The sequence below is a fragment of the Alligator mississippiensis genome, chromosome 9 (assembly GCF_030867095.1).
Source record: "Alligator mississippiensis isolate rAllMis1 chromosome 9, rAllMis1, whole genome shotgun sequence".
NCBI lineage: Eukaryota > Metazoa > Chordata > Crocodylia > Alligatoridae > Alligator > Alligator mississippiensis.
Genome location: NC_081832.1, coordinates 61,826,382 through 61,840,192, shown reverse-complemented (window position 1 = coordinate 61,840,192; position 13,811 = coordinate 61,826,382). Strand labels below are relative to the sequence as shown.

General features: G+C 50.4%; 1 protein-coding gene across 1 annotated transcript in view; it reads left to right on the top strand.

The window, feature by feature from the left end:
* Positions 1-8,588: 8,588 nt before the first annotated feature.
* Positions 8,589-13,811, top strand: part of NEURL1B (neuralized E3 ubiquitin protein ligase 1B) — a 223,028-nt gene continuing 217,805 nt past the window's right edge. The window contains exon 1 of the mRNA XM_014597604.3: positions 8,589-8,692. Within this exon, the coding sequence (XP_014453090.1) occupies positions 8,626-8,692 (67 nt within the window). The 5' untranslated portion in view covers positions 8,589-8,625. The remainder of the gene's footprint in view (positions 8,693-13,811) is intronic.

Here is a 13,811-nt window from a genome sequence, read left to right as displayed (position 1 = left end):
CCTGCTGGCCCCCCTTGGCCAGTTTATAGACAGCCACCAGATCCCCTCTCAGCCTTCTCTTGTAGAGGCTGAACAGGTTCAGGTCCTGTAGCCTCCCTTTGTAGGGCCTGCCCTGCTGCCCCCTGATTATGCAAGTGGCCCTCTTCTGGACCCTCTCGATGCTGGCCACATCCCTCCTGAAGTGCAGCACCCAGAACTGGATGCAGTACTCCAACTGTGGCCTGACCAGTGTTGCATAGAGCGGGAGGATCACCTCCTTGGACCTGCTCATGATGCATCTGTGAATGCATGACAAGGTGCGGTTAGCTTTCCTGACCGTGTCCCCACACTGTCGGCCCATGTTCATCTTGGAGTCAACAATGACTCCAAGATTCTTTTCTGCCTCTGCACTGACAAGAAGGGAGTTCCTCAGCCTGTAGGTATGCTGCTGGTTCTTCCTCCCCAGGTACAGTACTGTACACTTGTCAGTGTTGAAACCCATCCTGCTGTCGTCTGCCCACCCCTGTAACCTGTCCAGATCTAGTTGTAGCCTGTCCCTCTCCTCCAGCATGCCCCTTCTCCCCACATCTTCATGTCATCTGTGAATTTGAACAAGGTACTTTTCACCCCCTCATCCATGTCGCTGATGAAGATGTTGCACAGTGTGGGCCTGAGGACCGAGCCTTGGGGAACCCCATTGCCCACATCCCTCCAGGTCGAAAATTATCCATCCACCACCACTCTCTGGGTGCGGCCCTCCAGCCAATTTGCGACCCATCTCACTGTGTAGGCATTGACACCACAGTTGCCTAATTTTTTAATGAGAATGGGGTGGGAGACAGCGTCGAAGGCCTTCCTAAAGTCCAAAAAGACTACGTCCACTGCGACACCTGCATCCAAGGATTTTGTGACTTGGTCATAGAAGGCCACCAGGTTGGTCTGACAGGACCCACATCTAAGGAACCCATGTTGGTTGACCCTAAGCATAATCTCCCCTGCTTGTCCCTTGCAGATGTGCTCCTGGATAATTCTCTCAAACAGCTTCCCCAGGACCGAGCTAAGACTCACGGGCCTATAGTTTCCTGGGTCTTCCTTTCTCCCTTTTCTGAAAATGGGGACTACATTGGCCCTTTTCCAGTCCTCTGGCACCTCACCAGAGCACCATGAGTGCTCGTAAAGCTGTGCCAGGGGTCCCGCAATGACCTCTGCCAATTCCCTCAGCACTCTGGGGTGGAGGTCATCAGGACCTGCTGATTTGAACACGTCTAGTCCCACCAGAAGTTCCCCGACTAGGTCCTCACTGACCCTGGGCCTGGCTGCGCCTCCCCTGGGTCTGTCTGGGATCCCGGTGGGGGGCGTGACCCGGTCCCTGCTTAGAAAAATGGAGGCAAAGATATTGTTAAAGAGGTTAGCTTTGTCATCTGGTGCGACCACCAGATTTCCTAGCATGTCCTGCAGAGGCCCCACATTGCCCAGTACCTTCTTTTTACCCGCTATGTATTTAAAAAAGGACTTCTTGTTGTCCTTGATCCGGGTCGCTAGTCCCAGTTCCATCTCTGCTTTAGCCTTCCTAACGGCCCCCCTACAATCTCAAGCAATGGAGGTATAATCCTCCTTGGTGATGGCCTCTCCCTTCCATTGGGTGTTCGCCTCCTTTTTATCTTTGAGACATTCCTGGATGCTTTTGGTGAGCCATGGGAGCTTTTGAGCACTCTTGCCCCCTGTGATCTGCATTGGGATTGTCACTCTTTGGGTTTGGAGGATCGTCTGCTTAAGGAATGACCACTCTTCCTGGACTCCCAACTCCCCTCCCCTCTGGGACCTCAGTGCCTTCCCAACTAGTCTCTTTACCTTATTGAAATTGGCCCTCCTGTAGTCCAGGGCTGCTGCCTTGCTGCAGGCCTTTGACACCTTGCATTCGATGGTGAATTCCAGTAGGTGATGATCGCTGTCGCCCAGGTGGTCGAGAACCCGCAGTCCATTCACCGGGTCATCACCCATGGCCAGGACCAGGTCCCACAAGGCATTTCCCCTGGTGGGACTGTGCACCTCCTGGATTAGATGGAGGTCCTGTAACTCGGCTAGGAACCTACGTGAGCAGTCAGACCTGGCTGGCTGACTGCTCTTCCCAGCAGATATCTGAGTAGTTTAGGTCACCCATGATGACCACGTCCCTTTTCTTAACTGTCTCCATGAGCTGACCTGAGAATTCCCGGTCCAGCTCTTCTCCCTGGTTGGGTGGCCTGTAGTAGACCCCCACCATTAAGGCCCTTTCCTCCTGACCCCCTTGTATTCTGACCCAGAGCACTTCAGTGTGCCCCTCCTCTGACCCAGTGCTGTTTGTTGAGGATGTGTACTGCTCTTTGACGTAGAGCGCCACACTCCCACCTTTCCTACCTGTTCTATCCCTCCTATACAGCCTATAGCCCTTGATGTTCACAGCCCAGTCGTGTGTTGGATCTCACCATGTTTCAGTGAGCCCCACTATGTCTGGGTTTGTGTTAGCTAGCAGGAGGGCAAGTTCTTCCTGCTTGTTCCCCATACTACGAGCATTAGTGTAGAGGCATTTAAGGCCTCCTGAAGGTGTATGCACCGCTCCCCTACTCCCAGGACTATCTGGGCCCCTGTCTCTTACCTGGGTATTTCTTGTGCTCGTCCCTGTCTTGGCTGGGTTGTTCTTGTGGGTGTCTCTTGGTTCGGTGTTCCATGGCTCCCTCTGTCCTCATCCTCCCCTTCCCCCGAGGAGCCTAGTTTAAAGCCTGCCGGAGGAGATCAGCCAACCTGAAAGAGAACACACGCTTACCTTTGGGGGAGAGGTGAAGCCCATCCCATCATCATGGTCTGAAGTAGCAATGAAGACTGCATGAGGGTCTTTGCAAACCACAGTTTGGCAGGGAGGTGGGAAACCTGTAGTGTTGCAACTGTCCTGTGGAAAAAGTAGTTTAGCCAAATCAGGCATTTCTTGATGTGCACCAAAGCACCGTAGACAAACTCTGCTGATGCCAAGTACCAGTTTGCTCATTCAGAATGCTAGCTAAACATAAGCCTGCTTAAACTCCCAGCATCCCACAGCAGTAGGTCAGCATTAACAGAAACAGGGGGTTCAAGTGACTTGATTAAGGCCGCACAATGAATCACTGTCCAAGCTGTAACAAGAATTCAAGCAGTGGCAGGGCATTGCCCTTTACCTGTGGATGAAATAAGCATTCATTTTTTTTTGTTGCATGTTGCCCCTTGTAGTCATAGGTGAGGGCTTGAAGGGTGATTTGGGGGATGCTTTTGGTTAACAATAGTTTGCATACACACAGCACTGGACTTGATGGCCCAGGAGGCCCTTTCCAGTCTTCTGTTGCTTCCTATATCTTCCGAGCCTCAGGCTAGTGATCTAATTCATAGGCTACCTTATATCCCGTTGCCGCAGGACTAACTAGTGTGCTGGCTAGCAGCAAGAGAGAAACTGGAGTGCTGCCTCCTAGGAAGCTGATGTTTCTAGGAAGGGGATGAAGTGACTCATTCTGCATGATGTTGTTACCATTTATATTAATATCCCCAGTCCTCCTGAGGAGACCTGTCAGGCTTTGTTAATTAGAGGACATCCTGGACTTTTCTGAGCATCAGCAAGTGGCCAGCTGAGCACACACAGCTTGGCTTGGCTTTTAGTCTTCCTCCTTCTTGGGCCAGGATGGCAGGTGCTCAAGCAGATCTAGACAGAGGAAGGCTGCACTTATTGTCTAGAATATTTTGGTTGTGCTCCAGGGGTCCCATCCCTGGCTGAATTCATGGTAATTATAAGTCTAAGTAATCACAAATATAGCATATGCCAACCGTTTGGCTCTAGAGCCTGTTTCCTTGGCTTTTGAGTTGGCTAACTTCCACAGTGGGCAACTACTAACTTGCAGCACCCCTGCAACAGCAGCTGTAACTCTCCTGTTACTATGGGACACAGCAGGCTTCTGTATCTATTACTTAACCTCCTCAGGACTGAAAATAACCTACTCTCAACTCCAGGTATCTGGTGAATATAAGCAGAGCAGGCAAGCTCATTCCCTTATTGTTAAGACAGCCTGTGAATTGGGTGCCCTTTGAAGGGTCAGTAATAGCCAGGTCTTCGAGAATGACCACACAGTTCAATTCCTGGTTCTAATGATAACTTGCTATATGGCCTTACGTAAATCATTCACTTTCTCCAGCTATGAAACAGGATTAATGTCATGTACCAACCTAACAGGGCTGTTGCCAGCATTAACCAGCTAATATTTGGATATTGCTTTGGAAATTAGCATTATTACTGAAAAAAAAATGATTATTAAACTTCTGCCTGAAGTGTCTGAGGTCAGTACCATCCACTGCTGCAGGATGCTTTTTAAGGCTGCTGGAGTTTAAAAAATGAGGCCTTGTAGCATCACACACACCTACTAGAGGAGATAAGAAATGCATTAGCTGGCAGATAAGGAGTACCCAGATGTCATCGTCACTCTGCTGCTCATACACATTAGCAGAGCATCGGCCTTCCTTAGCCTTGCTCTCTACATTATGTAATTTGATAAGAGACACTGAGATTTGAGGGCAGTGTCCCTGTAAGGGGAAATACTGCTACTGTCCCACAGGCCTTGCACACTTCTAAACACTACTGCAGCAGATCTACTCATCATGTTGAATTTATATTGTAAGCTGCTTGGGGAACCTCAGCAGCCAACGTCCTGCTTCTGTGAAATGTCAATATGTGCTCAAGAGATCCCAGGTGGAGGGTCACACACCTGTTACAGAGGAAGGCAACATCTCCCCCCCCCCCCCCCAAGTCCATACCAATCTGACCATGGGTAAAATTCCTTCCTGATCCCAAATATGATGATTGGCTTGACCCTGAGTGGAGGGGCAAAACCCTGGAGTGGAGGGGCAAAATCCAGGAAGTCTGTTAGACTAGGGACAGCAATTACACAGAAACCAGTATAAGTGATCAGAAACCAATTCAAATCTGTAACGCAACAGAAGTTCAGTGCATATAAGCCACTTGCAAAATGGCCAAAACTAGTTTAAGATAAACCTGGATAGATGTAGTATCAGACTTAACTGATTTAGATTAAATTGGTTTACTGAACTTCTGTCCCAGATCCCTTCCATATTCAAGTTAACTCATAGTCCCCAAGCATCCCAGGATGCCCCGCTCCTTACAGAGTAGGTGGGCTAGTCTTGGCCAGAGGTGTCTGTACCCTCTGAGCAGGGAGGTGTGCTCTAGCACCCTCTGGCTTTTGGCCTGGACCATTGCAGGCATGTGGCTGCATTTCCAGAATTAAAAGTAAACGTCTGTTCACTTACCAGTTCAATCTATGCAGCTCAGACTAGCCTGCAAAGACTGAATCGTTTAAGCCTCAGACTTTTGTCTTGTACTTAGCCTTAATGCTCTGCAAAACAACCTGGAGAGGTGCCTGATATTCCATGTAGGTAGGGAACCACAGGAGCTCACAGGAAATGGTAGGAGTTAGAGCCTCACGCTTCAGGGTATAAGCCAAACCCAAGCTACCTGGAATTAGGAAGAAATTTTCCCCAAGTTATTAAATATTTGCCTGTTGCAGAGTTACTTTCACTTCCTCTGAAACAACAAGTACTGACCACTATTTGATACCGGAATAGACAGACTGATGGTCTGGACTGGGATGAGAGTCCCTGTGTTCTGCTGAAGTTAGTGGAACTACAGACAGAAATTAATGGTACCCGATGACTTTACTAAGGCCTTTTCAAAGTCAAATCCACAGGGAAGTTCTCCCTGTTATCTTGTGCCCCAAGTGTTAATAGCCTGTGTTGGCAGCAGGGGCACTGTCCTGATATCTCTGACATCAATGCCCAATTCAAGGCAGATGAATCATAAAATCATAGAGAAGTAGGGCTGCAGAGATATCTAGCCCAACCCCCTGCCCTAGGCAGGTGCATCCCTATCCAAACTATCCTGTCCAATCCATAATCTAAACTGTACATGAGACTACCCTCAAACCTGACACAACACAGACCTAACAGGCCAACGCGGAAATGGAGCTGGGACTGGCGACCCAGATCAAGAACAACAAGAAGTCCTTTTTCAAATACACAGGGGGGCAAAAGAAGGTGCCAAGTAACGCGGGGCCTCTGCAGGACACGCTAGGAAATCTGGTCATCTCACCTGACAGTAAAGCTGACATTCAACAATTTCTTTGCCTCCATATTTCTGAGGAGGGACCCGGATATCTCCCCCACTGGCCCCCCCAAGGGCCCTGTGGGTGGCACACCCAGGCCTACGGTTAATGAGGACCTTGTCAGGGAACTTCTGGAGGGACTAGATGTATTTAAATCCACAGGTCCTGCTGATCTCCACTCCAGAGTCCTGAAGAAACTATCAGGGGTCATTGCGGGACCTCTGGCACAGCTCTACGAGCAGTCATGGCGCTTGGGCGATGTGCCGGAGGACTGGAAAAGCGCCAATGTGGTCCCCATCGTCAAAAAAGGGAGGAAGGAGGACCCAGGAAACTATAGACCCGTGAGTCTTACCTCAGTCCTGGGGAAGTTTTTCGAAAGAATTATCCTGGCACATGTCCAGGAAGGGCCAGCAGGGGAGGTTATGCTCAGGGGCAACCAGCATGGGTTCATTAGGGGCAGGTCTTGTCAAACCAACCTGGTGGCCTTCTATGACCAGGTCACCAAGTCCTTGGATGCAGGTGTTGCAGTGGATATAGTCTTTCTGGACTTCAGGAAGGCCTTTGACGCGGTCTCTCACCCCATTCTCAGTAAGAAACTAGGAGACAGTGGTGTTGATGCCTACACGGTCAGATGGGTTACTAACTGGCTGGAGGGCCGTACCCAGAGGGTGGTGGTGGATGGGTCTTATTTGACCTGGAGGGATGTGAGCAGTGGGGTTCCCCAGGGCTCGGTTCTTGGGCCCGCACTATTCAACATCTTCATCAGTGACTTGGGTGAGGGGTTAGAAAGCACCCTGTTCAAGTTCGCAGATGACACTAAGATGTGGGGGGAAGTGGGTATGCTAGTAGGAAGGAACAGGCTGCAAGCGCATCTAGACAGGTTACAGGGGTGGGCCGAAGAGAACAAGATGGGGTTCAACACTGACAAGTGCAGGGTAATGCACCTGGGGAGGAAGAACCAGCAGCATACCTACAGGCTGGGGAACTCCCTTCTCGCCAGTGTTGAGACAGAAAAGGATCTTGGAGTCATTATTGATGCCACAATGAACATGGGCCGACAGTGTGGGGACGCTGTCAGGAAGGCCAACCACACCTTGTCATGCATCCACAGATGCATCTCGAGCAGGTTCAAGGAGGTGATCCTCCCCCACTACGCAACACAGGTCCGGCTGCAGTTGGAGTACTGCGTCCAGTTCTGGGCGCCGCACTTCAGGAGGGATGTGGGGAACATGGAGAGGGTTCAGAGGAAGGCGACCTGCATGATCAGGGGTCAGCAGGGCAGGCCCTACTAGGAGAGGCTGAGGGACCTGAACCTGTTCAGCCTCCACAAGAGAAGGCTGAGAGGGGATCTAGTGGCTAGGGGGACCAGCAGGCATTGGGAGAGTCCCTGTTCCCCCGAGCAATCCTGGGAGTTGCAAGAAACAATGGACACAAGCTAGCGGAGGGTAGTTTCAGGCTAGACATTAGGAAACGCTACTTCACTGTCAGGGCGGCTAGGACGTGAACCAACTTCCAAAAGAAGTGGTGCTGGCTCCTACCCTGGGGGTCTTTAAAAGGAGGCTGGACGAACATCTGGCCGGGGTCGTTTGACCCCAGTACTCTTTCCTGCCATGGCAGGGGGTCGGACTAGATGATCTCCTCAGGTCCCTTCCAACCCTACCAACTGTGAAACTATGAAACACCTGAACCTGCCACAGGGAAAGCAGGGGAACAGCAGCAGCCGACCTCCTGACCTTCTGCTTCTGTGAAACGCTGTCAGTACAAGCCGGAGAGATCCCCAGTGGAGGGCCACACTCCTGCTAAAGGGGATGGCACCCCTCTCCCCAGTCCATACCAGCCTGACCATGGGGTAAAATTCCTTTCTGCCCCCAGATTTGATGATCAGCCTGACCCTGAGCAGAGGGGCAAAACCCTGCAGCCAGAAACCTCCAGCTTTGGTCCCAGCAGCAGCGTTGGCACGGTGGAGCCAAAGTCCCCAGCCAGCACCCGGTGCCTCTGGAACACCTCTGCATAATTATGCAGACTTTTAAAATTATGCTTATTTGTATTATTATTTCTATTGTATTAGACACGTCCTAACGTAAGGAATCTGAGAACTCCTGTGCTAGACATGTCCACGTTATATGTCCATCAACCCTTCCACCTCAGCGCTTCACAATATTTATTCATTGGTTAAAAACACCCCGAGGCCTGCAGCGACAAGGGGGCAGGGGCAACCAGCGAAGCCCAAGGAGGACTTTAGCAAGCGCGCTGTGGCGGGAGCGCTGCAGCGAGACAGGCTTTCCCGGGGCCGGGCAGGTGCGCGCCACCCCGCGCCGCCCCGCCCCGCCTGGCTCAGCCCGGCCGGCCCGGCCCGCGGGCGCGGAGTGGCTGGCAGCGGCGGCGGGGGCGGGCGCGGGTTCGAACGCGGATCTGGCGGGAGCGGCGCGGGCTGCCAAGGGCTGGAGTCTCTGCGAGCACCGGGAGCCCGAGCCGCACCATGGGCAACGCCGAGTCCGTCCTGCTGGGCACCACCATCCGCGTGGGCAGCGGCAGCCACAGCGCGGGTGAGTGCGCGGGGCCGGGGGGCACTGCGCCGGCCGCGATCCGGGCTCCCGCGCCTTCTTCCCGCCAGCTCCTTGCGGGTGCCCGGCCACGCATATGGCCCTGCCAGGGCAGCAGGCGCTTTGCCAGCTTCCCCAGGCTGTTTTATTTTGTTTTTTTTTAAGAAATTTGTCATGTTCCAAACTAAATCAAGTCCAAATCTGTGAGTCAGTCCAGAGCTGTAAGTGGCCCTGCAACTGGCAAACATCCTCCACCCCCACCAGATATTTCCAGTTCTTTGGCGGGCATCCTATGTGCAGGAAGTTTGGGGTTCGGATGTCCCCGAGTTTCGCCTGCCCTCAGCCAGGCAGGAGCAGGAGCTGTCTATTTCCATAAAGTGGGCTTTAAGCCCCAAAACCTCAGGGGAGGGGAGGGGAGGGGAGGGTACTGAACCACACCAGAAGAACAGATATCCCCAGGAACGCTTAAGGAGAACTGCCTTCATGGACCCAGATACATGGTGTTTTTCCCCTGCCACGTAAGTACTGTCAGCTTGCCCAGGCGCCTCTTGCCAGCAAGACAGGCACCTGCTGCTTCAAAGGCAAAGCGTGCTCCGGGCTGGCCAGTTCCTGGGATGTGACACCTGCCTCCGACTGCTGCAAGGGAAACCCGCCTCGCCCATCAGCTTTAGGAGCACCAGCAAGGCCTGTGCGGTAAGGCGGCCGCCGCTCCAGAAGGGGCAAGTGCACTGATTTGTATGTGGGGAAATGGTCTGTTTATGACAGGAAGCAACAGGCTGGAGTGCAGCAAAAACACATCTTCAAAAGCCCGGTGCCCTGGAGAGACTAGCGTGGCCGATGTGCAAGGGTTGAAGAGGCTCGAGCCCCTCAGCTGCTCTCTCCCATGGGGGGGTGCAAACCTGACTTCCCTCCGCGTAATCAGTAGGTTTCTGGCCTTTGCAGTTACTGCCTGGGAGACAAGGAGCCTTGCCAAATCCGCCCTCTGCAGTTCAAACCTCAGCTGTCTGCCAATCCCGCCTCAGCCTGCTGAAACATCCAGCAGGACTAATAAGCAGCACAGCGCTGGTCGCTGGGTGTCAGTCTCTGGTTGCCTGTGTTGCTTCGTTCAAAGCATCTTATGAAAAGGCTGACAGAAGGCAGCCTGGTTGGCTGGATTTGAAGGAGGCTGGCAGCTGAGCTCAGCCAACCCCTGTGAAATACTGATGCAGCATAACCTGAATATTTGGGTGTGGGAAAGAGAAACAATCTTGGGTAACAAGCAAATTGACACTAACTATTATTATCATCAAGTGGTAAGTTTCAACAGGGCAGAACTTGTTTCTCATTAGCTCCTCCTGGGCCTCGGGTCTTGTACATCTACCCCATGCTCCTCAAACTACCTGCTGTAGAGTTTGGCACTTAAGTACCAACTCCCTTCTCACACTCTTTCATATGTATATTAAATATCTGTGGCTTTGATCTTATTTACTGACTTCCTAAAATAGATTTAATGAACTGGTTCTTCTCTTCCTCTTCCCTCTCAGGACAAAAAAAGCAGCTGTTTTGCTATCCAAAATGTGACAGCATTATTATATAATTAAAATGCCTAAGCTTTTCCTCGGAACGGATGGCGATGTACATCAGGGCAGTCAGCAACACTGTTTAACACGCCTCGGTCTGAACTTCCATGCAGGTGTCTGCAGTGTGAGGGCAACAAGAAGGGCATTCAGAGCCTGCATGGAGGAATATGGCATAAATCACTAGGGACAGAGGCAGTTCTGTGCTCTTGGCTCCTGGAGAAGGGGCAGAAATGTTGCAACTAGTTCAGCTGCACCTGGTTAGGCAGCACCTTGACAGCGCATAGTAACACCTAGAGTAGCAGAAAAAGGGGCTTGTGGGTAACATCAATCCAGACTTGACCATAGGAGATTAACTATTTTTTCCCCCTCAAGAAACGTACCAGTCAGTCAGGTGAGACTGCAAATTCTGGCTGACTAGAGAAAGTCGCTTTGCACTGGTGAGAGTACCGTTCAGGCAACGAGTGCAATAAGGTGGAAGTGGGGAAGGACAGAAAGAGCAGGTTGCTTGGATCCTATTCTCAAGACTGGCTGTTGCTATCCCAGCTGAGTTGTGCAATGCTGAGAGTGGGTGGCTGTTGTGTGTATATTAAAGGAGGGGTGTTGCTGTTACACAGGGTGGTGCTGTGGATTAGATGCCTATCAAGGCTCTCACTACCTAGCACTGAGTGAAAGTACCGTGCCCTTCTTGGAAATCAGCCCAGGCAACAGTAAGCTACCACCTAGGTGCCCATGTTCTTTGGCCTCCTGGCACCGTACACCAGCGGCTGCCAGTTACTTGTGTGAGGCACTTCTAATGCTGTGCAATTTAGAGAGTCTTTTTGTTTGTGTGCTCCACAGTCTTGGCTTTGTTTTTTTTAAAGAAAGACCAAAACAAACAAAACCCCCCAATCCTCTTGAGGGAGAGTTATATTTCCATAGTTCAGCTTCACAGCTAACTATATCTTACCTGATAATTGCAGCTGAAATAGGTTAATGTGGGCATTGGTTATGACATTGGTCATGCAGCAGCAGATAGGAAGGTGGGGGGTGTGTGTGTGGGGGGGTGATTAATTGGAGAAAAGAAATTCAAGTCCCCATCTTCCATCAGGGGTGGCAGCTTGCTTGCACCTTTGTGTCACACTGAGCTCTCAGTGTGGGGTTTGCCTGGAGCCCCCACTTTCCCACAAGCCCAGAGCCCAGAAGGTGAGTGCTGCCATTGCCAGTCATGCCCTCCTTTCTGCTGCTGTTAAATTCCCTGGGAAGGGGGAAGACAAGGGAAGGTCAAATAGCGTCCGTGCTTATTCCCTGGGCTCCAGAGCTACATAAAGCAGGGGCTTAGTCCCTCCCCCACCAATCAATAGATGAGCTCAGACTTGACTGTTCATGTGGAACCTTATCAGGAGCCCATGCTGACCAGGCAGCAAACTTCAGCATGGCCAAAGTTGGAGAGGCATCCTCCCCCCTTGCCCTGTTCCTGGATCTTACTGTCTTTCATCAAATAGAAAGTCACCTCTGTACCTGTTTTACATCCTAGAACCAGAAGCCTCAGCAACAGCCTTCATTCCAAAAATCCTAACATGCTTCCACACCTCCCTGGCTTCCAAAATCCCACTTCCCACTACCCAGGTGTTGGACTACCAGTTTCTTCACTGGCAGTGTCTAGGGGGCAGTTATGTCAGGTCAGTACAGCTGTCTGCAACATGTCAAAAAATATTTGAAGATGGGACAGTGTGAAAAAAAAAATTGAGTTAATATGAAGATAAATGAATGCAAGGAGGCCAGTATGTGGGTTGCACTGGGCTGGAGTGGTGCAGAGGGCCTCTCAGTTCTTTGCTGCATGTCTGCTGAAACCTGTTGCATAATTTAGGTCTCATGTGTGGCACAGGGTCTTGCTTACTTCAGCATTTGTGCCTGGCAGCTATCTAGCATCTCTTGCTAAGGGAGGTTAGGCTGTAATCTTTCTGGCTGGGTCACTTTTAGGCACTGTCACATGTGACCAACTCCAGCTGTTACATTCTGGGCCAGGTTGCTTTGCTGTACATGCCCTGCACAACACAAGATGCCTGGCCTGTTTACACCACTTCTGAATGTGCACGTATTGTGGCAAGCCATGGTGGGGTATTTTTTAGCACATGTAGAGATTCTCAGGTCCCAGGAATTTCTGCCTTGCAATACTTTGCTGTGGCAACAGATCACACCTTCAGTTCCTTTCTCTGGCCAGCATGCATGATATCTAAGATTTTTCTAATTCAGAGTGATCGTAGTTCCTCTGCACTAGAGCTGCATACTATGAATACTTACAGAGGAGAGGTGAGGGAATGCTCCTTCCTGAGAGTTATTCTTGAGATGAATGTTTGCAGCATTGACTTCTAGTCTGGCCTCTGCGTTTGCTCAGAGATGCTCCTGTGATTGTTATGATCTATTTCTCTCATCTGACCCTCTTGTTGAGCATTAGATTTAAAAATGTATTTTGGTAGGCAGTTTCCTATGCTGGGGAATGACTTTGCCTGATTTTTATGTTGAATGCTGATAAACAAAACAAATGTGTTTTATTCCCTGGTTCTTGGCTGGCTCTACAGCTGTTTTAACTTTTTGATTTATAACAACTTTGTCTTTTATTCCTAGACATGTTACAGGTGTTTTTTTGTCCAATAAACTCTTTCTCATGGTCTAGCCAAGAGTCCATGGCACTTGTCTGGCCAGGCAGTTGTCAGGAGGATAATATTAGCTGTTTTATTTCTTTGCATATAGATAGCAGGCAATTTTGCCATGTAGGGCTGAGTTTGCCTCTATTTTGAAATGTCAGTGTTTTGAGAGCTTGTGGTGTTGATTTGCTCAGTTCTTCTATCTATGGTAATCCCACTGGAAGGGCTAATCTGTTTCCAGGATGAGAGGGAATATTTAACCACTTAAATTATAGCAAATGTGTCTTGACGTTGTATCCAGTCACTTTGGGATGTGAACTTCAGTGAAGTGGCTTGAGTAAAAAAGAGAATGGTGGGACCTGGTACCCCCTGCCCACACTGTCCCTAAACCATTTATTAAACTCCAAACAAATGGGGGTAGCTTATTGGACTGTTTTAAATGTTTGTGTGCTACGCTGAATTTTCTGGTTTCTACTGGGGCTGGGCATAGTTCTCTCAACTATTTTTATACTGCTTCCAGTCTGACAGCAAGCAGGACATACTGGGGATGGAGGGTCTGAGTATGAGTTCCTAAAATTGGTGGGAATGTGCAGTGGTGGTGGTGGTATAGGGGAAACTGCTGATGCTTAACAATGTTTCATTCTCTATCTTTATCTCTGTCTTATATTGGGGAACTGGCACTAAAACCCTGGTTCTCCAGCAACACAGACTTCTGTACAGAGTGGTAGTGATGATAGCATCAGAAAATCATGGTTCACTTACTCCTGCACACTTTACCTCGCTGATACACTACATTCAAAAAGGCTTTAAGGAGTGAATGTGGAAATGGGACCGGCCCCATAACTGCATCCCAGGTCCAGGTCTTGCCCCCAAGTCTGAGGCAAGTCCAGCTCCAGATCCAATCTTTGTGGGCTGGCCTGCTCCCCAGTGATTGGTTTG